This window comes from Narcine bancroftii, chromosome 4 (genome assembly GCF_036971445.1).
Source record: "Narcine bancroftii isolate sNarBan1 chromosome 4, sNarBan1.hap1, whole genome shotgun sequence".
Classification (NCBI taxonomy): Eukaryota; Metazoa; Chordata; class Chondrichthyes; order Torpediniformes; family Narcinidae; genus Narcine; species Narcine bancroftii.
Window position 1 is genome coordinate 116,347,522 of NC_091472.1, and position 27,564 is coordinate 116,375,085.

General features: G+C 43.6%; 1 protein-coding gene across 2 annotated transcripts in view; it reads left to right on the top strand.

Annotated features, from left to right (window-relative positions):
* galnt9 (polypeptide N-acetylgalactosaminyltransferase 9) overlaps positions 1 to 27,564 on the top strand; it is a 185,039-nt gene that overhangs the window by 86,038 nt on the left and 71,437 nt on the right. For both annotated transcript variants that reach the window (XM_069932518.1, XM_069932520.1), the window contains one exon: positions 19,721 to 19,838. In XM_069932518.1, the coding sequence (XP_069788619.1) occupies positions 19,721 to 19,838 (118 nt within the window). The remainder of the gene's footprint in view (positions 1 to 19,720; positions 19,839 to 27,564) is intronic.

A 27,564-nucleotide genomic window follows, 5' to 3' on the forward strand; every position in this document is an offset into this window, starting at 1 on the left:
TTTGTGAGAAAAAAAGTTTATAACAAAAAAATTTTTTAATTTACAAAATAAAGAGATTAAACCTAGAGATATTCATCCAATCTGGACCAGACAAAGAATTGCTGGAGGATCGTTGAGACCCAAAATATTGAATAACCATTTCTACCCACATGTGAAGTCTGACCTGTTGAATTCCTCCACCAGTTCTTTGCTAAATTTCACCAGCAGTTCTTTCTTTATTTAAGATTCCAGAATCTACAGCTTTTCTGTTTTTCCAAAATCTGGACCAATCTCCTTTGCATTTAAATCATAAGACATAGGAGCAGAAATAGGCTATTCAGCCCATTGAGTCCGCCCTGTTTTTAACTCTTGAGCTGATCCATTTTCCCACTCATCCCCCTGCCTGACCTTCTCCCTACAACCTTTGATGCCCTGGCTAATCAAGAACCTATCAATCTCTACCTTAAGTATGTCCAATGACCTGGCCTCCACAACCACCTGTGGCAACAAATTCCACAGATTTACCACCTTCTGACTGAAGAAATTCCTATCCATCTCTGTTCTAAGCCAGCGCCTTTCAATCCTGAAGTTCTGCCCTCTTGTCCTAGACTCTCCCACCATGAGAAGCAACCTTTCTATATCTACTCTGTCCACGCCTTTCAACATTTGAAAAGTTTCAGTGAGATCCCACCTCATTCTCCTAAATTCCAAAGAGTACAGGCGAAGAACTGTCAAACACTCCTCGTATGACAACCCTTTCATTCTCGGAATCATCCTTGTGAACCTCCTCTGAACCCTATCCAATGTCAGCACATCCTTTCTTAAATGAGGAGCCAAAAATTGCTCACAGTACTCCAGTGTCTCACCACTACCTTATAAAGCCCCAACATCTCATCCCTGCTCTTTATTTTATTCCTCTTGAGATGAACGCTAGCATTTCATTTGCCTTTTTCACCACTGACTCATCATGCAAGTTTACCTTCAGGTTATTCTGCATGTGAACTCCCAGGTCCCTGTGCATCTGGGTATTTTAAATTTTCTCCCCATTTAAAAAGCAGTCTGTCTGTTTATTTTTTTCTTCCAAAATGGATGACCGACTGTACACTTACCAACATTGTATTTTGTTTGCCACTTCTCTCCCCATTCTTATCTGCCTCCCTGTTTCCTCGACACTACCTGCTCCTCTGCCTACCTTCATGTTATCTGCAAACTTGGCCATAAAGCCATTCTTTTCATAATCCAAATCTTAATATACAGCATTAAAATAAGCAATCCAACACCAATCCCTGTGGAACACCACTAGCAACTGGCAGTCATCCAGAATATGATCCACTTATTCTGACTCTTTACTTCCTGCCAATCCCCCAATGCTCTGCCCATGCCAGTATGTTTCCTGTACATCATGGGTTCTTGTTAAGTAGCCTCATGTTTCAAAGACCTTCTGAAAATTTAAATATACAACATCCACTGCATGTCCTTTATCTAGCCTGCTTGTCATTGCTTCAAAGAATTCCAATAGGTTTATCAAACAAGATTTTCCCTTAAGGAAACCATACTGCCTTTGGCCTGCCTTGATATGTGCCTCCAAGTACTCCTTAGCCTCATCCTTAACAACTGAATCGAACATCTTCCCAACAGCTGATGTCAGGCAAACTGGTCTGTAATTTCCTTTCTGCAGCCTCCCTCCTGTTAGAAATTAAAGTTTCTTTTCTTTGGCTTGGCTTCGCGGACGAAGATTTATGGAGGGGGTAAAAAGTCCACGTCAGCTGCAGGCTCGTTTGTGGCTGACAAGTCCGATGCGGGACAGGCAGACACGATTGCAGCGGTTGCAGGGGAAAATTGGTGGGTTGGGGTTGGGTGTTGGGTTTTTCCTCCTCTGCCTTTTGTCAGTGAGGTAGGCTCTGCGGTCTTCTTCAAAGGAGGTTGCTGCCCGCCAAACTGTGAGGCGCCAAGATGCACGGTTTGAGGCGATATCAGCCCACTGGCGATGGTCAATGTGGCAGGCACCAAGAGATTTCTTTAGGCAGTCCTTGTACCTTTTCTTTGGTGCACCTCTGTCACGGTGGCCAGTGGAGAGCTCGCCATATAACACGATCTTGGGAAGACGATGGTCCTCCATTCTGGAGACGTGACCCATCCAGCGCAGCTGGATCTTCAGCAGCGTGGACTCGATGCTGTCGACCTCTGCCATCTCGAGTACTTCGACGTTAGGGATGTAAGCGCTCCAATGAATGTTGAGGATGGAGCGGAGACAACGCTGGTGGAAGCGTTCTAGGAGCCGTAGGTGGTGCCGGTAGAGGACCCATGATTCGGAGCCGAACAGGAGTGTGGGTATGACAACGGCTCTGTATACGCTTATCTTTGTGAGGTTTTTCAGTTGGTTGTTTTTCCAGACTCTTTTGTGTAGTCTTCCAAAGGCGCTATTTGCCTTGGCGAGTCTGTTGTCTATCTCATTGTCGATCCTTGCATCTGATGAAATGGTGCAGCCGAGATAGGTAAACTGGTTGACCGTTTTGAGTTTTGTGTGCCCGATGGAGATGTGGGGGGGCTGGTAATCATGGTGGGGAGCTGGCTGATGGAGGACCTCAGTTTTCTTCAGGCTGACTTCCAGGCCAAACATTTTGGCAGTTTCCGCAAAGCAGGACGTCAAGCGCTGAAGAGTAGGCTCTGAATGGGCAACTAAAGCGGCATCGTCTGCAAAGAGTAGTTCACGGACAAGTTTCTCTTGTGTCTTGGTGTGAGCTTGCAGGCGCCTCAGATTGAAGAGACTGCCATCCGTGCGGTACCGGATGTAAACAGCGTCTTCATTGTTGGGGTCTTCAAGAAATTGCTCGAGACAAAAATTGAGAACAAAGAACATTTATTACTACAACAATGCAAAGTTGGGTGCTTCCCCTTACCCTGGGAATACACACACATACTGGGGCTCACCCAACTTTTATACAGTCAATTTCAGTATCAGAATGCCCTCCCCCTTACATTCTTCTGCCCCCTGGATGGGTTTGGCATAGGTAATCCTTCCTGCCTACGTGCAGTTTCAGTACACTTGGAGGACCAGGGGGTATCCTGTGGGTGCCCCATCATGTTATTGTCCTTATTCACACCTTCCTGATTCTCTGGGCTACAGTCTCTTGATATGCAGAGTTGACTCATTCTATCTAGGGTTGGCTAATTTCATATGTATAAATCTGTGTATGGTTAGCTAATTAGAAATGTATGACTTGGTACTTCTGTCCAGGGCTAGGAGACCCTTATCTGATCCAGACTACCTCAACTTCCTACATTCTATTGTACCTTACCATTCCTTATCTTTGTCCTATGGTCTTGTCACAAAGACTAGAAGATTCTTATGTTAATCGTGCTGACTCTGCTTTCCTGCATCCTAAGCCCTAAGCTTATCCTGTTTGAACTGGTTACAGCCATTTTACTGATGAACTTTAGTTTCTTCCATGTTCATAATTTTAGATCAATTTTCCCATCTCTCACAATCCTCACTTTTCTTTTAGATCAGTAATACTGATCTTTCACCATGATCAGTGTTACTGATCTTTGGCTACTAGTGTCAGTGTGACTGATCCCCCCCCCCCCCCCCTTCCTCACTTTTCTTTTAGATCAGTAATACTGATCTTTCAAGTGTAAGGTGTAGTTTTACCCAGCTGGTCAATAACCGAAATGTAACACCTGTGTAAAGTCTTTAGGTAGGGGAGCACCATGAAGGTCAGAGTAGCGAGTCCAGCTGCTTATTAGGGTTGTGAGTATCAGGCTCCAGTTCTCAGTAAAGAGTCTAGTCCATCCCACATCAGTCCGAAGTTGCCACGTCTGAACATGGGCATGGGCAGATTCACGTTGAAACATTGAAGCAGTGTCTTTTAACCACCCGACTTTTGTAAGCATTGTCCTGACGAAGTCTGTGAGAAACGCTGCCTTCAGCAGCGAACGAGTAGTCAGGCGGTTCCGTTGAATTGTGGCTAGTATATGATGTTCTCTTCAGCCCCGAACCCTAGGGCCACCGATCTCCGAAGGCTGTTTGGAGCCTGATATTAAAGTGTCAAGCAGCTCACGTTGTTGGAAACTGGTGCTCCCCTTCACGGGGAGATGAAAAGTGACCAAGCTGGGGGGGATTGTTTCTTGTGATTTAACTGTGTGTTGCAGCTTGTCTGCTAACATTAGCATATGTATCATTGAACTTGGGAGTTGCAGCCTGTCTGTGTACATTAGCATATGTATTAACTCTCTCTCTCTCTGTTACATGTACAATCCTGACTACCATTCTGTCTGTCTTTGTCCCAACATGCCCTTTGTGCTATCGCTTCAAAACTCCTGTCTCTAATACCTGTGTAGGCTAAGATACAAATGAGATGTACTCCACTAAAGCTGTTCAGTTCCCCTGGTCCGTATTGGAATCCCTTGTTAACCCATACCCCACTATGACTATACATTAAATCTATGCCCTGTCTACATTCTAAAGGAGCACAATTGTAACCTCTGCTGCCCCTATTCCAGGGGGACTTAAAACATTAACGAACAATATTCAGGCGGAGGCCCCGATACGGGCAGAGAGTGGGAGGCGGCGGCCCCAGTCCGGGCACAGGGAGAGCAGCAGCGGCCCCGGCCCCGGTCCGGGCGAAGGGTAGACGGCAGCGGCCCCGATACGGGCAGGAGCAAGGGGGAGACGGCGGCCCCGGCCTCGGTCGAGTGAGGCAGGCGGAGGCCCCGGTCCGGGCAGGGAGTGGGAGGCGGCGGCCCCAGTCCAGGCACAGGGTGAACTGCAGCGGCCTCGGCCCCGGTCCAGGCAGTATGGACCGACCTAGGAGGGGAGGCAGACCCCTCCAGCCCGGGTAAGAAACCTGCATAGGAGAAGGCCACTCCGATATAAAACCTACGACCCAAGGACCTCGCTGCCACGTCCCAGCTTGCTTGGCCACGGCACACGAACCATGGGTGTAAAGGGTGGGGCCAGTACTGCGCGCACTGCACTCCACCTAAAAGCTCCTTTGCGCAGGCCCGAGGACAGGTCCACGTCCTCCCCCTCAACGTCCTCCCCCTCCACGTCCTCCCCCTCAAAAGATGCTCACAAACTCAAGCTAGCATGCTGGAACATCAGAACCATGCTAGACAAGACTGACAGCCACCGACCTGAACGTCGGTCTGCCCTCATTGCACATGAACTCCTCAGACTTGACATCGACATAGCCGCTCTCAGTGAAGTCCGCCTGGCAGATGTAGGCAGCCTCCAAGAACGCGGCGCGGGCTACACACTCTACTGGTCTGGCAAGCCTTCAGATGAACGACGCCTATCTGGTGTAGGCTTCATGGTCAAGAGCTTCATTGCCTCCAAACTCGAAAACCTTCCGACAGGCCTCTCGGACCGAATCATGTCCATGCGACTCCCACTTCAAAACAAGCGTCACATCACCCTCATCAGTGTCTATGCTCCAACCCTCCAGGCGGAACCAGCAGAAAAGGACAAGTTCTACACCGACCTGCGCAACCTCATCCAACGTTCCCCTACAGCCGACAAGGTTGTCATCCTGGGCGACTTCAACGCTCGTGTCGGCAAAGACTCAGAAACCTGGCCAGGAATCCTGGGCAAGCATGGCGTCGGCAAGTGCAACGACAATGGGCGCCTCCTGTTGGAGCTCTGCGCAGAACAGCGGCTTGTCATTACAAACACCCTTTTTCAGCAGAGGGACAGCCTTAAGACCACCTGGATGCATCCCCGATCCAAACACTGGCACCTCCTGGACTACATCCTGGTGCGAGAAAGTGACAAACAAGATGTGCTCCACACCAGGGTCATGCCTAGCGCGGAATGCCACACTGACCACCGGCTGGTTCGCTGCAAGCTCAACCTTCACTTCAAGCCAAAGCCCAGGAACAATAAAGCCCCCAGAAAGAGGTTCAATGTTGGAAAACTGCAGTCAGACGAAGCGAGAGGAAACTTCCAGGCAAACCTCAAAGCAAAGCTCGACGTTGCAACCCGCCTCACGGACCCGTCCCCTGAAACCCTCTGAGATCAGTTGAAGACTACCATACTGCAATCCACTGAAGAGGTACTGGGCTTCTCCTCCAGGAAAAACAAGGACTGGTTTGACGAAAACAGCCAGGAAATCCAGGAGCTGCTGGCAAAGAAGCGAGCTGCCCACCAGGCTCACCTTACAAAGCCGTCCTGTCCAGAGAAAAAACAAGCCTTCCGTCGCGCATGCAGCCATCTTCAGCGCAAACTCCGGGAGATCCAAAATGAGTGGTGGACTAGCCTCGCCAAACGAACACAGCTCAGCGCGGACATTGGCGACTTCAGGGGTTTCTACGAGGCTCTAAAGGCTGTGTACGGCCCCTCACCCCAAGTCCAAAGCCCGCTGCGCAGCTCAGACGGCAAAGTCCTCCTCAGCGACAAGATCTCCATCCTCAACCGATGGTCAGAACACTTCCAATCTCTTTTCAGTACCAACCGCTCAGTCCAAGATTCCGCCCTGCTCCAGCTCCCTCAACAGCCCCTAAGGCTAGAGCTGGATGAGGTTCCCACAATATTCCAAAAAATGAGTAAACCACAATAAATGTAAAGCTCATTGAAAACAGCAATAAAATACAACAATAACTGAATAAACCACAATAAATGTAAAGCTCATTGAAAACAGAAAAAAAAACAATAACTGAATAAACCATTAAAGCACGAAAATAAATGTAAAACCCATAAAAATACGGCAATAAAGAATACAACAATAACTATAAACCATTAAAAAAAACGAAAAAAATGTAACATTACGGCACTTTGTCACGGCGCAGTGTAAGTTTCAGGTCTGATGGATGAGGAACTGCACGGCAGGTTGGGGTTTGAATCTGTGTGTCGTGATGTTGTGGTTCAGAAGCTGGTTTAATTCTTTGAATGTGGGTCCAGCCTTTCTCTTTTGTTCTTACTGCGGTGTCTGTAATTAAAAGTACACAGCAGGGACCATCCCAGGCAGGTTTTAGTTGATCCTCTTGCCATGCTTTTACATATAACCAATCACTAGATTTTAATAAAATGAATAACAATCTGACTTTCCTTTGTGTTAGTGTAAAAATTGTAAAATGAAACACAAACCATATTTGCATGGGTTTTGAATATGTTAGACCTTATTAAAATGCAGTTGGAGCTGCTTGTCTGTATGGGGCACAACCCTCCAATTTGTTAGAGTACATAACAGACATTGTAGCACAAGAGCCTCTGCAAGAGAACTTGAAACATATTCAACCTTTAGTTCTGCCTTAAGTAAAATGCCTTGTGCCACAGCTCACAACCATATTCCATATAATAACCATATAGCAATAACAGTACGGAAACAGGCCATATTGGCCCTTCTAGTCCGCACCGATTTACATGAAACTCCAACTAGTTCCACTTACCTACTCCCTGCCCATAACCCTCCAACCCCCTTACATCCATGTAACATAACCAAGGGCATTAAAAGGGTAAAAATCTGGCAATTTTCTCTCCACAGAGAGCATTGGGGAGCCTGGAACCGATTGTTGATTTTGTAAAATGAAGTTGAACAGGCTTGTACACATTTTCAGACTGCTTGTGCAGTGAGTGCCATACACCATGGTCTTCTGATTCATTGGTGAGGAGGTGATCAGTAAGATGCAGCAGTGGAAGTGCTTGCTCAAAGGCTGGAGGAAAATTAGATTTAGACCTGGATTTGTCAGAATGATAAGAGTTTATCTAAAGCTGGCTTTAGATAGAAGAACATCACAGGTGCTCCTCAATTTACGATAGGGTTGCGTTCCAGCAGACCCAACATAAGTTGAAAAAAATCTTAATTGGAGACGTACCTTGTCTAACATTGACAGCACTGTATCAGTCCTCATACTGATCCCACTACCTTGCTCTCTCCCAACAGTCCCTGTAAGCTTTCCGAAAATGTGATTAACCAACGAGGAAATCAATGATGCTTGTGATGACCTTTAACACATTATATGAAAGTAAATGACAGTCATGCTATTGTGTCATCGTAAAATCATAAGTAGGGGAGCACCTGTATTACCTTTCATATTTTTGCAATGTTGATTGCACACACAATCATTTAAGTACCGGCTAGTTTCTATAATATTGCACTTAAAGTTTAGCTGCATGAATCCTGGAGCTTGTGGAGTCATTAGTGAATCAAGAAATATTGGTGCCATGGCAATTTCTCTGTACCATGCCAATTTCTCAGTCCTGAAGCCGGGATGTAGTGAATAGTATCAGGTACAAGATCTGTGAGTAATTAATGCTATTATTCCTATGCGCCCAATTGTTCTGAACGATGCCACTAATTTAAATCATATTCCACCTATTGCAGTACTCACACACCACCATAGACCAGTTCGCAGGTTTATTTCTCCATTAAGCTGAATCCAGTCGCGCAGGGTTTACCTCCGTGATTATTTACAATGTAACTTCCGCACTACCGGATTTAAATATAAACCTGATGAATGGGGAAAGTTATCATGAATTAAATAACAGCGGCAATACAGAGAAATTGTGCTGAGGCATTAATTTCACTCCGGAGGAAAATGCACCAGAGAAATGAATGATTAAACTTATAGGAATCCCCATAGGAATCCCCAGAGGTATCTTTATTCTCCAGAGGTGGGTGATCTTTAAACTCACGGACCTTGACTGCTGAATGTGTAGAAGAAATACCTCTAACTGCAAGACAAGAGCCTGAAGCCTCAATTTCAAGTGCCACAGTGCACTTAAAGGGACATGCACACTCCCCCTTCAACTGGCTGATCCAGCCACTTTACACATCAGATCCTTTCTTTATCTTACATACACTTAAAATAAGACGTGTAGAACTCACCCTATTTGCGCAAACATTTCTCCCTGCAAATGTTATAACATCACAACTCTCAGGTACTCCCTGTACAAAATCACATTTGAATACAATTTATTTCATAAATTGGAATTAACTGGTAGTTAAATTCGCTAATTCTACAGTATTGAAAAACGATCATTTATGACATTTAATTTTTAGCATGAATTTTAATCAATATTGGTCAGTGACTGAAGTGGGAAGTCGTGATTTATGAAATTATCTCTGGTCTCTACTCTCCCACTCCCGACGCTTCTCCCAACATTCAGGAGCTGGCACACAGTCCCTGCCTTTTTCATGTTACTCATCTACTATTACTTTAACTGCTTGCATCAAAATGTTAGCCTTTGCTTTCTGCTTATCCTCAGATGTCTGGACAAATGCTTTTTGTGTGATCTGTAGAAGCTGGGTTATTCCCTGCTCATGCCAATTTTCTGTCTTTTGTAATTTTCTCCTAATGTCTGGGGCTGAGTTGGTAACAAAACCTGTTAGTACCAATTGTTCCCCTGCTGGGGATTCTATGTCGAGACCCCCATATTGTATATATATTTGGTCCCAAAAATTGGTCTAACTGTTCGGCACATCCCTGGGGATCTTCTATCAGGGAGGTCAGTTCTTTCTTAAAGTTACGCACTTCAGTACTGGTCAGGGGCACATTTACGAAACCGAGACCCTCTCCCATGGGAACTTCCCGCAGTGGTCTCATCCAATTGGTTTCTGGCTTATTAGGTCTGGGTTCCTGCTCCCTGGGAAATGAATCAAAGGGTTCTGCCCTTTCTTCCTGAAGAGTCTCACGCTGTTCTGAATTAAAGTTACCTCTCTCTCCTGTCAACAGAGATGGTAATCGAGTGCTTTGTGAGCAAGTTATCATACCACTCCTGCTCTCTTCTCTCTTCTCTAGTGGTGGGGGAGGTGGGGAAGGTGCAGAAGGGTAGGTCATAGGAGAGGAAGGAAAGATAGGAGCCGGCATAGGAGGAACATAAGGTGGAGGGAGGGAATGTAACACATCCCAACCCTGTGATTCAGGGACAAAAGGTTCCTCCTCTCTCTTATCCCTGAATTCTTTCTCATTCAAAACCAGCTGTTCAATGGATCCCTTGAGCCAGCAGGCTGCATATTCCCTGCTCTCAACATTGTCTTTCTGGTTTTGATAGAGCCATAGGTTCAAAGCTTTACACATCCATTCATCCTCGGATCCGAATTTTGGCCAGTACACGGAGCTCCCTTTAACCGGGTATTTAACCCATTCAATACAACAATACCTGACCATCGTCAGTTTCTCTTTACCACGGGTCTTTCCTGTGCCCCACTCAGATAACATCAACCCAAGCGGGCTGTACGTAGCTATCTGGTGGTCACGTCCTGTGTCAGGACTCTCCTCTTTACTGCCCGTTATTCCCATGCTTAGAAACAAGTAAAATACTCTTACCGAGTTCTAGTAGTACTGCTCTAGCGCGCTTCCTTCCGCCGTTTGTTCTCAATGCCTCTTCTCGGATATCACTCGCTTCTTCCACTGACCAGCCACCCGCCGCCCGTGAGTCCAGCTGAATCAGCCGGGGTGCACCTACTCTCGTCGTCAGGGTACTCTGTCAGTGGAGGGAGTGTGATCCCGGATGAGCCCCCATTTGTTAGAAATTAAAGTACCTTTAAAGAAATTGCTCGAGACAAAAATTGAGAACAAAGAACATTTATTACTACAACAATGCAAAGTTGGGTGCTTCCCCTTACCCTGGGAATACACACACATACTGGGGCTCACCCAACTTTTATACAGTCAATTTCAGTATCAGAATGCCCTCCCCCTTACATTCTTCTGCCCCCTGGATGGGTTTGGCATAGGTAATCCTTCCTGCCTACGTGCAGTTTCAGTACACTTGGAGGACCAGGGGGTATCCTGTGGGTGCCCCATCATGTCATTGTCCTTATTCACACCTTCCTGATTCTCTGGGCTACAGTCTCTTGATATGCAGAGTTGACTCATTCTATCTAGGGTTGGCTAATTTCATATGTATAAATCTGTGTATGGTTAGCTAATTAGAAATGTATGTCTTGGTACTTCTGTCCAGGGCTAGGAGACCCTTATCTGATCCAGACTACCTCAACTTCCTACATTCTATTGTACCTTACCATTCCTTATCTTAGTCCTATGGTCTTGTCACAAAGACTAGAAGATTCTTATGTTAATCGTGCTGACTCTGCTTTCCTGCATCCTAAGCCCCAAGCTTATCCTGTTTGAACTGGTTACAGCCATTTTACTGATGAACTTTAGTTTCTTCCATGTTCATAATTTTAGATCAATTTTCCCATCTCTCACACTCCCTTCTTTAATAGTGAGTGGGGTGACATTTGTGATTTTCCAGTCCTCCCATTCCAGAGTCTATTGATTCCTGAAAGATCATTACCAATGCCTCCACAATCTCTACTACTGTTACTTATTTTAAAACCTGAGGGTGCAATCTATCTGGTTCAGGAGACTTATCTACCCTTAGACCCATTCAGCTTTCTGAGCACCTTCTCCCTTGAAATAGTAACTGCCGTCAGTTCCCTTCCCTGATGGCCTTTGACATCTGGCGCATTGCTAATATCTTCCACAGTGAAGACTGAAGCAAAATACTAAATTTGTTCCTCTGTTATCTCCTTGTCTCCCATTATTATTTCTCCAGCTTCATTTTCTAATGTTGGCTTTGATCTCCTTTGTCAGCCACAGTTGTGACATTTTTTCCATTTGAATACTTACTCTTTTTTTTGGTATGTATTTATCCTGCAGCTAACTCATTTCTTGCAGAAACTCCATCCGTTGCTGCTCTGCCATCTTCCCAACTAGTTCTCCCTTCCAATCTACTTTGGCCAGTTCCTCTCTTACTCCACTGAAATAACGACACATCTACCTTTACTATCCCTTTGTGAAATCTCAAATTGAATTAAATTTTACTGTGATCATTCTCCCTAATAGATCCTTTTCCCTAAGCTCTCTATTAGGCTCTGGTGTATTAACATCACCCAGTCCAGTAGAGCCAATCCCCTCATGGGTTAATCAACAAACTGCTATAAAAACCTATCTCATAAGCAGTCTGCAAATTCTTTCTTTTGAGATCCAGTCCCAATCTACTTGCTTGTTAAGATACCCCATGACTACCATAACACTGCCCTTCTGACATGCCGTTTCTTTTTGATGATCTAGTTTGTTGTCAACATCACGACTACTATTTGGAGGTCTGTTTAAACTGTCAACAATGTCTTTTTACCCTTGCCATTTCTTACGCAACGCTCAATGATTCTATATCTTCTGATCCTATGTCACCTCTTTCTAGTAATTTAACATTGTTCCTTACCAACAGAGCCACACCACCCCATCTGCATATCTGCCTATCCTTTTATACACTCTGTATCCTTGGACATTAAGCTCTCAATGACATCCATCCTTTAGCCATGGCTCCGTGATGGCCACAACACCACACCTGCCAACGTGTAACTGTACTACAAGGTTATCCACCTTATTTCTTATGCTGCATGCTTTTCAGTACAAAACCTTTAGACCTTTATTTGTTTCTTTTGACTGTGCCCCTGTTGCATTGCAACTCATCCCAATGACTGCAATTTTTTTATATCTGCCTATCCTTTCACACAAACTCCCCACTAGCTATCCCCCTTGTGTGCAAACCACTGCTTCCTCTGCCTCTTCACTTTGATTCCAACCCCCTGTGAATTTAGTTTTAAACCCTGCTCTCCCAACAGCATTAGCAAACCTCCTTGCTAGGATATTGGTTCCCCTCGAATTCAAGTGCAACCGGTCCCACTTGTAGATATCATCCCCTTCCCCAGAAAAGGTTCTAGCGATCCAAGAACTTGAAACCCATCTCTCAACCACTCATTTGTCTGCACTATCTCCTGTTCTGACTTTCCCTATATTGTGGCTCTAGGAGTAATTCAGAGACTGCCACTTTGGAGGCCCTGCTCTTCAGCCTCTTTCCTAACTCCTGAAACTTGTTTTGCAGGACTTCTACCCCCTCCTGCTTATGTCATTGGTACCAAGATGTACCACGACCTCTGGCTGCTCACCCTCCCTTTAAGAATATTTTGCACACGCTCAGAAACCTTGTGGATCCAAGCTCCAAGGAGGTAACACATTATCTTGGATTCCCTTTTATGGCTGCAGAATGTCCTATCTGTTCCCCTGACAATTGCTTTTCCTATGACTATCGCACTACCTAACTTCACCCTTCTGAGGCTGAGAGCCAACCATGGTGCTATTGGTCTGGTTGCTGCCTTGCCCAGATATGTCATCCCCTCAGAAGTATCCAAAGGGGTGTATTGTACTTGCTGATGAGGGGAGTGGCCACAGGAGTACCCCGTACTGCCTACCTATTCTTTTTTCCTCCACTGACTGTCACCCGCTATCTTCCTCCTGCCTCCTGCGTGTGCTCGCTTCTCTGTAACTCTATCACCTCCTCAGTATCCAATTCCAATTCCCTAACATGGTCTGTAAGCAGCTGTAGCTGGATGCACCTCGCAAATGAAGTAATCAGGGATAATGAGTTTTCCCTGTATATCCACATTCTGCAAGGGGAGCATGTCCCTGCCCTAGCTGCCATTCCCACTGCATGCTAAATATCAAATAGTTAGAAAAAAACTGTCCTTACCTTGCCTCAATCCTTACACCCCCACCTCAACCACTAATCGCCAAAGCCTCAAATTCCCACTCTCTCTCTTTCTCCCCCCACCCCCCCCCCCCCCCCGGCCCTTCCTAATGGTCTCTCTTACCTCTGGCCCTTCCCCCAGTTTCTTTCCTCTTTTAGGCATAATTTCACCTGTTCTATCTTAGTCTTGATATCCTGCCTGACCCAAAACATTGACTGACCATTTCCACACATGGATGCTGTTGAGTTCCTCCACCAATTCTTTTGTTTGCAGTGGAGGATTTGTTGGTTCTGTGTTCTAAAGGAATGGACGGCATGAGGACATGGCCAAATGGTCACACAGACATATTAGGGCAGCGGGGTTCATGGGCTCGAATCACCTGTTATTGTGCTGTATCCCTAAATTTAAAAAACTGAAATGAAACAAGATCCTCAGTGTCTAAGCACTCTCCCTGCACCTGCCGATGTGTCATTCCGTGGTGAGTGTACATTTTCATCACTCATTCTGCATCTTTGTCTTCCAGCTTGCAATTTATCACTCCTCTAGCTGGATCAGCTGTACTTGGCTGAGCATCTAAGGCAGTCTGGTTGCTGTGGTCAATTCATTCATGTCCTGTTACCGAGTGGAATGAATTCTGCTTGCAGGCAGATTTCATGGAGCCGAGTACGTTTTCTCTCTAGCTTCTGATGGATGTTCTATGTCTGTGGTGATGAAGGATGCCCCTATAGAGGACATGGACACCAAACAACATCCTGTGCAGAGTAAGATTGGATCCCTCAGTAGCCAACCACTCCAATCCCACTTCCCATTCCCTCATTGTCATGTCTGTCCATGGTCTCGTGTACTGTTAGGTTGAGGCCACCCATAAATCAGAGGAAAAGTACCTTGTATTCCGTCTTGGCAGTCTCCAACCAGACAGCATTGATATTGACCTCCAATTTCTGGTAATGCCCTTTCCCCTCAACCCTTTCTTTGCCCTTTCACTCTGGCTCTCTCCTTGTTTCCTTCTCCTCCTCCTCCTTACCATTTCCACCTGTTCATAACCATCACCTTACCAGCTCCCCATCCCCTTCCTTGCATCCTATCAGCACACCTTTCACAGCTCTCTGCCCCTCCCCAATCACATCTCAGCTTTTTCCCCCTCTCACCTGTATCCACCTATCACCTGCCAGCCTGCACTCCTCCCCCTTCCCTCACACACCTTGTTATTTGGGTGACTGCCTGGTTCTTGCTATTCCTGATGAAGGGTTTTTGGTCTGGAATGTCGACAGTCTGTTGCTTTCCATGGATGATGCCTGACCCACTAAGTTTCTCCAGCTCTTTCTCCATGTGTTGCTTTGGCTTCCCAGCATATATGCAGGTTTGCTCATTTATCAGAGCAAGGCTATTCCTTTTATACCGCTAATCCTGGGCTACACTCTCGTCATTTTCAAGCTATTGGTGTTGAGTGTGGAAGAGCTGTAAACTATGAAGATGCTGAAGGTAGTAGGGAGGAAAGTGAGGATCAGAGGGACTCTGGCCTTGTTCTGTCTAGGGAAGGGGGAGGTGAGGTGAAGGCAGATGTACAGAAAATGGAGGAGATACAGGTGCAGACTTTATCAAACTTTATTCCATTACAGAATAAACATTCATAAAAGTAAAATCATGGATCAGGAGGTGGAATATATGTTGAGAAATTATATTATTAGACCCTCAAACTCAGATTGGAGGTCATGTATTCTGGTACCGAAACCAGATGGAACTGTTAGGTTTTGTACAGATTACAAGAAGGTTGATTCAGTAACTAAAACAGATGCTTATCCTACTCCAAGAATAGATGATTGTATTGATAAAATTAGAAAAGCTAAATTTCTTACTAAGTTGGATTTATTGAAGGGTTACTGGTGTGTGCCTTTAACTGAGAGGAAGGAATATTTCAGTTTTTGTTACTCCATCTGGTTTATATGAGTATAATGTGTTACCTTTTGGCATGAAAAATGCCCCTGCAACATTTCAAAGGACGATTAATTCGGTAATCCAGGGGTTAAAACATACAGATGCTTATATTGATGACTTGGTCACAAAAAGTGACACATGGTAAGAACATATGAAGGAATTGGACAAATTGTTTGCAAGATTATCCAAAGCAAACTTAACTATTAACTTAGCGAAGAGTGAATTTGCAAATTCCACTGTGACATACTTGGGTCATGTAGTTGGTCATGGCAAAGTTGCACCTATTCAAGCAAAATTGAATGTAATTTATCTATTCCCAATGGCAAGAAAGCAGTGAGAAGGTTTTTAGGAATGGCAGGATATTACCGGAAACTTTGCAGGAATTTTGCTGAGGTTGCTCTTCTTTTAACCAACCTTTTGAAGAAAGAGGATAACTTTGTGTGGACTCTAGAGTGTCAGACAGCTTTAGAAAGTTTAAAGGATATGTTATGCCATTATCCTGTGTTTAAAATCTCCTGATTTTGATAAACCTTTTTCTGTAGCAGTGGACACGAGTGAGGGAGCAGCAGATTCAGTTTTATTGCAAAAACATAATGTAATTGACCATCCAGTTGCCTACTTTTCAAAAAATTCAATGTTCATCGAAGGAACTATTCCACTATTGGAAAAGAACTGTTGTCTGTTATGTCTGCTCTGCAGAATTTTGATGTGTATCTCAGTACCTCACAGGAACCAATTGTGGTATTTACTGACCACAATAAAATGAAGAACAAGAACAGAAGATTGTTAAAGTGGAGCTTGATATTACAAGAATATAATCTGCAAATTATTCATATCAGAGGTTCAAATGATATTATAGCAGATTGTTTGTCAAGATGCTAAAATTGATCATGCATAAAATGCTCTCAACATTGTTACCTTATTATGTTATATATAGTGAATTCTTATATTTTTAGTGGTTTTAAAGACAGTTTAGTTATTACTGAATTTAAACTCAGAGTTAAAATTCCTTTAAAGAAAGGGAGGTGTAATGGATAAATATTGGGAGGAATTTGGTAAGATTAGAGTGGGTTACATACATATACATATTTTAAAACAGATCTTATTTGAAATACTAAGAATTCATATTCAGTAACATTGCAGAAACTTTGGAGAATGATATGCACATTTCACAAATAGGATTGAAATGATGTCATGAAATGAATAGACCATTGTCTTGGAGGAGACAAACTGGCTGTTTGCAAGTACCTGCAGAGTGCTCACAGAAAGGTCACGCCTGGGTTTTGTTTTCCTAAGACAACAGCTTGACCAAGAGAGAGAACTTCTATGGTTTGCTGAAGAAGATGGGGGGTTTTGCAAGTGAGAGAGTCAAATGGGCTTTCTGGCAGTTGGAGAGAGAGAGAGAGAGAGAGGGAGGGAGAGGGAGAGGAGACAAGCTCTCTCAGCCAGTGTGTCTGACATTGAAAACAGCTGAACAGTGCAAGGTAGGAGAAGCTGGTTGGAAACAGAAAGCTCCAGAGTGGTGGATAGCTGGGAGTCTATCTGTCTGATGTTTCTCTTGGAATAAGTGGAACAGAAAGGAACTCTGTGGTTGCCTGAAAGAAAGAGGGTATCATCTGGAGAACCCTGATGGGGCAAATTTCATCAGCAAGACATTGAGGTGACTAATGGCGGTACCTCAGTTGTGGAAATCCTGGAACAACAAATCTCTCTCTGCAAACCCTACAAGAACCTTCCTGAGCGGTAAACATTTACCTTTCGAGCACCAAAGCCTGATGAACTTTATGCATGTTAAATTTTATGCACAGTATAAAAAATTGCCTGCATCCAGATAACTTGGAAGAAGGAGAAGTGAGATTGAACTGTGAACCAAAGAACATTTCTTAAATTTACACACACATTACATACACGTGCGCTTAGAATTAGAGGGGTGGGGGGGGGGTTAAGGTTAGTTAAGATAATAGAGATAATTTAAAGTTTGATTCTGTTTTCATATTTAAAGATAATTAAAAACAAATAGTGTTTTAGTAACTACCTGTCTTGGTGAATGTCTATTGCTGTTGGGTTTTGGGGTCCTTTGGGCTCGTAACACTATAAGAAGGATTCCAGGTTTATTAAAGAAAGAGAACATTTTGGATGTTTTGGGATGGAGGGCTTCATCCTGGGAATTAATACAGCAGAGGAATTGGGAGAGTGATGGTGTCCTTGCAAGAGACAAGGAGAGAGAGGTTCAATTCAGGGAGTTGAGAGAGCTGGTGGGCTTGTAATAGATATCTGTGAATAATTTGTCTCCTGGGATGGAGACGAGGTCAAAGAAGGGTAGATAGGTGTAAAAAACTGTCCTAGTAAATATTTGAGCCAGGTAGAAGTTGGTAGTGAGTTTAATAACATTGTCTGGTTCTGCACATTACAGGAGGCAGTGTAGGAAGGGCTCAGGCCCAAAATGTTGGTAACCCTTTATTTCCTACAGATGCTGTGTGACCTGTTGAGTTTCTCCAGCCCTTTGTGTATTGTGCCAGTGTAGGAGATGCATCCATTGCCAGTAGGAGGAGACAATACCAAAATCCTCCCACCATCTGTCAGAAGTGCTTGACCACAAATTCACTCCTGAAACCTTGATTCTGGTGTTTAGAACCTACTTCGAAGTCCCTGCCAATGAAAATGGTTACCTCCTCGTGACCTAAATATCAAATTATTCATCTGTATTTTAAATGCTGAGCAACAGTCAAGGTGTCATGAAGCAGCTAGGGTCATTAAAACTCTGCTCATCCAGAAAATGAGTTCATTGGGCAAGGCAGTGTGAAAATGGCTTTCCGGGTACTCTGTGTAAAGCTCTGATTAATGTTGACTCCAGACTCTGGGTGCTTGCCTCCGATTCATCTTGTTAGGTCTAATCTGATGTGATCAGATTGCCCACAGTTCCAGTTAAAACACAATTTGTTCTAAACATTGAAATGCCTTAATGATATGATTAATCTTTCAAGCAGCAATTTACGTCAAATCCTGAAGCTTTGTTGTATGATTGGTTTAATGATGTATGATACTCAGGATATTTCGGATTGTTTTGCAAGGTTTAAGAAGATGGTAGTCAGAACACAGTATCCTTTTCTTTATTGAAGTTGTTCATTTCTGTTTTTCTCAAGGTAAATCCAATGTCTTGTGGGTTTGAATTACAGGGAGAGGCTGAATAGGCTGGGTTTTTATTCCCTGGGGAGCAGGAGGCTGAGGGATGCTCTAATAGAAGAATGAGGGGCTCGGATAAAGTGAATGCTCCCGGAACAAGAGGGCATGGGTTTAAGGTCAGAGGGGAGAGATTTCAGAAGGACCTGTAGGGCAACTTTTCCATTCAGAGGGTGGTCCATTTCTGGAAGGATCTGCCAGAAGAAACTATAGAAGTGGGCACAATTATGACATTCTAACAGCATTTAGACAGATGCTACTCGACCTGTTGAGCTCCTCCAGCAGAATGCGTCTGGCTTCAGAATCAACTGTCTGCAGTCTCCTGAGTGATGCCACTTTAAACCTCTGCCCCTGATTTTTACCCCTCTGCTAAGAGAGACAAGTCTTTCCTATTGTATTTATTTTCTGTACAACTCAGTTAAATCTCTCCTCATTCTCTTCATGCAACTTTCATTCCTCATAGCTCCAGCTTTCCATTCGTGGCAATATCCATGTAAATCTGCTTCGCGCCCCCTCTCTAGTGCAATCACATCTTTCCTGAGTTATTCATGAATGAAATTAAAATCATATCAAAAGCTTCAACACTTACATATTTTACATTAAGTGCAGTCAGAGAAATAAAAGGTACTGGAATGGGGGAACGGCTGGGATTATATTAGGAATTCACAGAGGTAAAATTTGCCTTCATGCATTTTCTCTAATGAACCCTGTGTTTCATTTAAAAATCAAAGGAGATCAGAAGTGCCAGTTGCAGGCTATTTCTGAAACACACAGCACAAGACTGAATGCAGAGATATTTTTCTTTTCAGTGCTTCTTGATGTCCTGTGGCTGAATCATTAACCAACCCCTTTCAAAACGATGATTCACTTTGGGAACCTTCCCAACTCTGTGTTTAGATATAAATCAACAGTTTTCAGAGCACTTTTGGTTTGAATTTTAGCTGGAACTTGTAGATTGATATGGGCCTAGTGGCCATTCAGCCCATGATTTCTCTGCTGGCTCTTTGAAAGAGCTCTAATTAGCTCTGCTCCTTCCCTACAGCCTTGCAAATGCTCTTTCTTTCAAATATGTTATTGTGCTCTGTTCTAACCAGAGGTGTCTATCCTGAATTAAACCCCACTCAATCATTCACTCTTTCTGTGTACGGCAGGACTCCTGCAATGATTGGCTGTTCCTTTGTGGTTGACCGGGAGTATTTTGGTGAGATTGGACTCCTCGACCCCGGAATGGAGATTTACGGTGGAGAAAATATTGAACTGGGCATGCGGGTGAGTAAACTGTGTTCCAGGGCAACCAATTCACACAACTTTACTTTTGCTTCAGTGAATCGAATTCCAGCAAAAGTAGGATGCATTCCTCATTCAGGGAGGAGTGGGTGAGTGCATTGAGTTGTAAGACTCAAAGCAGGAGATAGGTTTCTGTTGCTTGGGTTATTCAGAAGGTTGAAGAAAGTCCTTCTGTCATTGCACTACTTCTAAGCATGTTCTATGGAATTCTTTATCCAAGGAATCAGTAGAGGCTGCCTCATTGAATATATTTAAGACACAGCCAGATTTTTGAAGGATAGAGGAATTCAGGGTCATGGAGAATGGATGGGTAGGTGGAGCTGAGTCCACGGCTAGATCTGCCCTGATCTGACTGAAAGGTGGAACAGAGGCCTGATGGCCCAGATAGCCAATCCTGCTCCTGTTCCTTTTGTTCTTAAGAATATTCTGTGGAAAATATTCAGCAGAACTTCATCCTGATGACATATTTTGAGCACTTAATATAACAGTAAGTACCCCTTTGCATCCTGCTTCAAAGATCTGGTCAGAGAATGTACATGAATCATTAACCAACCTTGTCTCCACTGCCTGTCAACTGTGCCCTCTTCTTCACCACTACTGATTGTACTTGGTTCCCTTCTCGCTGTCATCCCATCCTCCATTTGCTTTACTCACTCTGACAACCCACCTGCAGGCAGGTTGCTATACTGAGTCAGAGGAAGTTCTCTCTCAAGGTGTCCTTGAAGCAAAAACACTGTATTGGTGGGGGAGAGATGGATGGAGCTGTGTTGCATTCAGGAGCATTATTGTTCATTGCTGGGGAACTGACCAGATGAGGTAATGCATCGGTTAGATTGGCCATAGGTGAGGTCACGTCCAAAGTAATAGATGGAGTATTAGTCTCATTTAAGGAAGTCAATCGATTGGAAGCAGATCAGAGAGGTTAATTATTTAGAATGGACAGGTAGTATAGGTTAAAGTATAGTATAAATTAAATGACCACAATGTTCCATGAGACAGAAAAAAGGGATAATAAATATAACAAGATAGAGTGAATAAATATTTCATGTTACTGCTACAAAGTCTCTCAGTGAAACAATCAGATAGACAGTATCCACCTTATGAAATCAATAGTTTTAAATTGCTTCTGAATCTTTAAGGATTTATATTTTTCAGAGCCCATTTTACTCAAAGCAAATGATTTTGGGTAGGAACTACCAAAGTTATTTAACGGCGAGGTTAAAAGCGGTAAAAGCCCACTTCTGCTCTTCTTTCTTGAGGTGGGTTCTCGACGTATGTACATTGTACAATGCGTATGACAATAAATTCATTATTATTTGGTACTAATGTGGACCATAACACTTGGCTGCTCATCCTCACTTTCAGAATGCCCTCTGCTCACACAGAGACAGTCCATTACCCCAGGATCAAGGAAGCGAACACCATCCTGGAGTCTCATTTGTGTCTACACAAATGTCTCCCTTGCCATGGAATCCCCAATCATTACATGGTTAGTGTAGTGGTTAGCCCAATGCTATTACGGCACCAGTGACCTAGGTTAAAATCTGGCGCTACCTCTAAGGAGTTTGTATGTTCTCCCTGTGTCTGTGTGGGTTTCCTCCCACCCTCAAAAGACATAAGGGTTTGGTAGGTTAATTGAGTGGTGTGGGTTTCAGTGGCTGGAATCAGCTTCTACTGTGCTGTAAATAAATTTAATTTAATCTAATTACCCCTTACTAAGACTTTGACCTTCTCTTTTTTTGAGTGCTGCAAACCTTTGACATTCTCCACCCTAAAAGCTGAGCTATTGATGTATTCAGTGGTGAGGGAGAAAGATTTATGTTTGGGAGCAGAGCTTAGACTCCAGGGAACAGTTACAGATGATAAAATCAAACTAGTGGATGTGACTGAATGATGGAGCAGGTCAAGAGGCTGATTAGCCAGCTCTCGCCCTGCATTCTTACCTTCTCATCTTATCAAAGCAAGAACTTTTAAGGACAATCTTATAAGAAAATGTTGCTGGTATCTATGTGAGGCTCTGCCTCAAGAAAGCAGCCAGCGTCATAAAGAACCCCCCCCCCCCATTCCCATTAACCTGGTCACCATCTTTCACTGCTACTTCCAGGCAGGAGTCCAGCACCTCTAGATTCAAGAAGAATTTCTTTCCAACAGCTATCAGGCTTTTGAACCTCTCCCTACTATCCTCACCCTCGCATTACTCCAATGGTTTTAGAACTTCAGAGCAGCTTTGCAGGTTGTATTTAAATACAGAAGGTTCAGTTGGTTTTCAATGGATTTAAGACGGAGATGAGGAGGAACTCCTTCTCCCAGAGAGTAGTGAATCTTTGGAATTCTCTGCCCAAGGGAGAGATGGACACACTGAATATACCTAGGAAGCAGTTTGATTTTTGAAGATTATGTGGAACAGGCAGAGAAGTGGAATTGAGCCATGATCTTGTTGAATGGCAGAGCTTGTTCGACGGGCTGGATAGCCGACTCCTGCTTGTTTCTTGTGTTTTCATGAGTGTCACTGTTCTGCCCCTGTCACAGATGACCAGGACTAATTGCAAGCAATAGGTGGCAGTTCAAGAGGATTGGGGAATCAAAGCTCTCTGAATTCACACTGATGATACAGCTGATCTAATCTATCTGGGACTATCAATTAAAAAAAATCCACAATGTAATTTGTTTGCTGCTAATTAAATATTCATGTTTATTTTACTGAATTGATGGAAAAACATTAAGAATTAATTATTGTTCAGATATTTCCCATTAATTAGGGTTGTCCTGCCTTGCCCAGCTGGAATTGAATTGCCTTTTTATTAAATTTGTCAGTTAGTTGTTGAAATTGCTTTAATGGGGCCAATCTAATTGGCTATTCCTGAGTTTTTTCAGATGTGAATTTCCAACTGGATTTGCATATTTTAATTAAGTCTTTTACTTTTTGATTGAGACCTGCATGACAGCTCATTGAGATTTGGCATTAAATTTGGAGAAATGCTACTGCAGGAGGCAGTGACCTGGTCACTCACATGCTTGTGATCAACAACCTTACATATTCTTTCATAGACTCAGAGATTCACCAGGATGTTGCCAGGTTTAGAGGCTATGAGCTGTTGGGGAGAGATTGGATAAACCTGGGTTGTTTTTTCTGGGGTGAGAGAAACTGAGGGGAGAGTTGAGTGAAATATTTATAGAGGGGGCAGTCAAAATCTTTTTCCCCAGGGTGGAAATGTCACACACTTGAGGATGTATTCAAGGTGAGGGGGAATTTAAAGGAAATGTGTGGGGCAATTGTTTTTTATATTCAGAGAGTGGTGGGTGCCTAGAACTGACAACCAGATACAATGGTAGTGTTTGAGAGACTTCTTGAGAGACACATGAATATTCAGGGATAGGGGGGAATATATATCATGTGCGAGCTGCAGGAGTTTAGTTTAACTGGGACATCATGTCTGGACGATACGTGGGCTGAAGGTCCTGTTCCCATGCTGTACTGTTCTATTGTCCTTTCTCAGATCTTATCACAGTTCCAAAGAAAGAAAGACAGCATAAAACCAGAGAATTCTGGAAATACTCAGCAGGTCAGGCAGCATCTGTGGGCGGAACAGAGCTAAGGTTTCAGGTTGAAGACCTTTCGTCAGATGCTGCCTGACCAGCCTCGTGTTTCCAACAATTCCTGTTTCTACCTCAGAGTTTTTAGCATCTGCATTTTTTCTTTTGTTTTAGGAAACATGATGTCCAGATTGTACATACCAAGATTCCAGTATTTTAAATTTTTTTTATTCACAACACAGTAGAAGCTGATTCTGGCCATTTAAACCTGTGCCACCCAATTAACATATAAACCCTGTACGTTTTTGGAGGGTCGGAGGAGATCGGAGCATCCAGAGGAAACCTACGCAGATGCAGGGAAAATGTACAAACTTCTTCCAGGCAGTGCCCAATTCAAACTCTGGTCACTGACGCTATAATAGCATCATGCTAATAGCTACACTCTGGAGTGCAGTGCTAATATTTTAGATGCCAGAGCTCACCAGAAATGATGACAAGGAGGTGCCTGGAGAGGCCCCATGAGGTGCTGGAGTGGTGCTCCAGTGAGCTCCAGCAGCACTGCACACCTGGCTACGTTAACCGTACTGTTCGGTTACAGCAATATCATGAATAACTAATCATATAGCAGTTTAGTCATTTTGTAGCACTGACCTTTGGGTCACAGGTGGCAAGTTCAAGCTCTATCCCAGGCAGAAACTCTTACTACTGATAGAGTGCAGCACTGCCAAACGTGTATATATAACATAGCCAAGTCCATCGCGGGCTCCAACCTCTCAGCTATTGAAGACCTCTATGTGAGACGCTGCCTCAAGAGGGCAGTCAACATCATAAAGGACCATCACCTTGGTCACAACTTCTTCTCGCTGCTACCTTCAGGGACAAAGCACAGAAGCCTGAAAACCAGCACCTCTAGGTTTAACAACAGTTCCTTTCCAACAGCTGATAGCTTCTTGAATCTCCCTTTTTACACTGATCAGGGACTGCTCCGACACCACAAAAGGATAACTGTGAGAATTTATTATCTTTACCTTTTGTATTGTCTCATTGTAATTCAAATTATGAATACTATTGCAGTCTTTTATAATAAAGTATCAGTTCCGCTGCAGCAAGTAAGAGATTTGTTATCATTTTCACAAGGTAGCAAAACAGGGAGATAAGGTAGTTACTTGAGATACTTGTGTTTATTAGAACATAAGAGCATAAAGGGATAGAAGAAGGTGTAGACCATCTGGCCCATCCAGCCTGATCCAGTATTCTAAGATCATGATTGATTGGTCAAGATGAACAGAAGACCAGGAAGGTTATGTTAGGACTATACATGCACTAGCCTTCGTAGGTCAGAGCATAGACGAGGAAAGCTGAGATGTTATGTTGCAACTTTACAAAACACTTGGAGTGATGAAGGCATTTCTGGTCACCACATGCTTCTCCCATACCTGTTAAGATAAGTGTCCCTTCCAGCAACAGCCAGTTCACCCAGCCATGAGCCAGTGGATCTTTAGAGAAGAGGAGAACAAAATATCAGAAATGAAGACAAAATATTGAAGACAGACAGCGGAGACATGAGAGACTGCAGAATCGAGGGGCAAGCACAACCTGCTGTGGGAACTCAGTGGGTCAAGCAGCATCTGTTGGAAAAATGAATGAATGATTGATTTTTCAGGTTGAAACCTTTGTCAAGACTGAGGGACAGGCCCTTCAGCCCATTATGCCTGTTATGTCTCTGGAATTACTTGGGAGGCTTTTTAAATAACTTAAAGATGCAAGATTCATTTAACAGGAGTTTTTACTTACTGATGTCTTCCACCATGTCAGGAAACTGTTCACGCACTCACAAATACAAATGCCCTACAGTGGTGCACTACAGTGAGAAGGATGTGTTCTTACATGGTTGCAAAATAGTTCACGTTATCTTGATTATATAACATCCTTCCTTCTCAAGATAAAGAAAAATTTTAGTGTTCTTTACCTCTTTCTTTCCAGTGCAAATTAAGTAACTGAACTTGTACACTAATTTATTTACACAACTTTTTTTAAATAGTTCTTATCGCTATCTTGTGATTTGGCTGCGACCATTGGGCTCTGTGTTGCTGGTACACGTGTAGGTGATGTAGCTTGTTGTGCTTCACCTGACAACTGCTGTGTTGATGTTTCTGTGTTAGTGGTTGTGGTCTCTTCCCTTGATATTGGTGTTGCAGGTTTTGCTGGTATTAAAGCTTTCTGCTTCATCACATCTTGTGTCGACCGGATGTGAATTCTGTTCCTCCTCAGCTGATTGCCAGAGTCTGTCTCGACAATGTATGATCTTGGTCTCTCAGCTTCTCTGATGACCTTTGCTGGGGTCCATGTTTTCAACATCGGCTCTTGAATATGCACAAGCTGCCTTCTCGAGTTCTGGCAATGTTTGTGCACGTTTGCATTAATGCTGGCGTCCTTCTTCTTGCATGTCAGCAGTCTTCTTCTGGTTTCCTCCTGGTCTTCTGGAGAGTGTATTTTGCTTGGCAGAGTTCTTTTATATCTTCTGCCATTTAGAAGTTCTGCCAGGGATTTCATGTTAGCCCTTAAAGATGTTGCTCGTAATGATAGAAGAGCGAGATCTGGGCTTTCTTTTGTTTTGTGACACTTAACTAGTGTGCCTTTCACAGTTTGCACTTGTCTTTCAATGAACCCCATGGTCTTTGGGGTAATGTGGGGATGATATAGTGATTACAAACCCATACTCTGCAGCCAGATTTCTGAATTCTTGTGACGTGAACTGTGTTCCATTATCACATATTACTTGCTCAGGTATTCCTTGTTCAGCAACGAGAGCTCTAATTTCTGAGGTGATAGTGGATGCTCTCAGGTCTTTCACTCTTTTGACAAATGGAAACTTAGAGAAATAACAGGCTACTATTGATTGTTGGTGAACAAGTCTGCTCCTACTGTGTGCCATGGCCTGGCATACTTCTGTAGAAATCATTTCCTCCTTTTGTTGTGTGTTTCTGTTGATACTTTTGGACATCTTCTTCGTCTGGATCGCATAATTGACAGAGATCAATTGCAACTCCCAACAGCTATCCAGACCTAGAATTGCTGGTCCATCTGCATCTACCATGTAGAAAGTACAGAGGATGTTTCTTCCCTTATGGCAGTTATTAATCTTAGCTCTCCCAAGTTGCTTGATCATGGGTCCACCTTAGGCCATTAAAGTGACATTTGCTGTTTCTAATGCACCGTCTTTTGGATACCCTTTCATTATGTTCCCTTGGAGCATCTGGTGGTAGAGTCTGAGTGGAAGGATGTTGCTTTGTGATCCAGAATCCAGCTTTATCTTTGTTAAGTATTGTAGGCTTGTTCTGGATTGTCCTTTGTATTTAGATCCTTTCACCTCACCCAACATCTCGTGAAGGTATATGGATTCTATGTCCAGTATCTGGGTGTCGGAGTCCTCATTGTTGCTTCCTTTTATGTAGTGGATCTTCATGTCTTTTTTCTTCATTGATATTTCTGTTTTCTTCATACCAGACTTGCACATCTTCGCCCAGTGGTTTGCTTTATCACAGGCTCTACATTCAGAACCGTATACGGGGCATTGGTTTTGGTCAGCTATGGGGTGTTATCTGCCGCATTTCCTGCAGGTCTTGGGGGTTTGCACTTTTCTGATTGTGTTCTTTATAGCATTAATCCTTCCTTCTCTTTGCTGTGGGTGGGTCTGCATAGATAGGGATTTCATTTGCATTCTCATGGCTTTGAAGGCTCTGTCTGTGTCTTCTCTAGATTCGGCAGCTTCAAGCTATCCTTCCCTATAGAGACATTTGCACTTCAGGATGGGCACTCCCCCATATTAGTTGATCAACTAATCTTTCCTCTATATCCTTAAATCTGCATTTTTCAGCAACAATGTTTAGCCTAGTGAGGAAGTGATCAACAGTTTCATCAGTCTCTTGCATTAAGCCTTGAAATTCATTATGTTTAATTCTATGATTAGACCTGGGTTCAAGATGAGAAGCAAACTTTGCAAATATCTGCTCTGGATAATTTTTCTCCAGCTCTGTAAGCTCCCAGCTATTAAATAAGTCAAGGCCTCGTTCCCCTGTCTAGAAAAGTATATAACTGACCTTCTCCTCTGCTGTTACATTTTTAAAATAGCTTTTGAATGCTAAATTGCACTTCTGCTGAAACTTTTTAAATG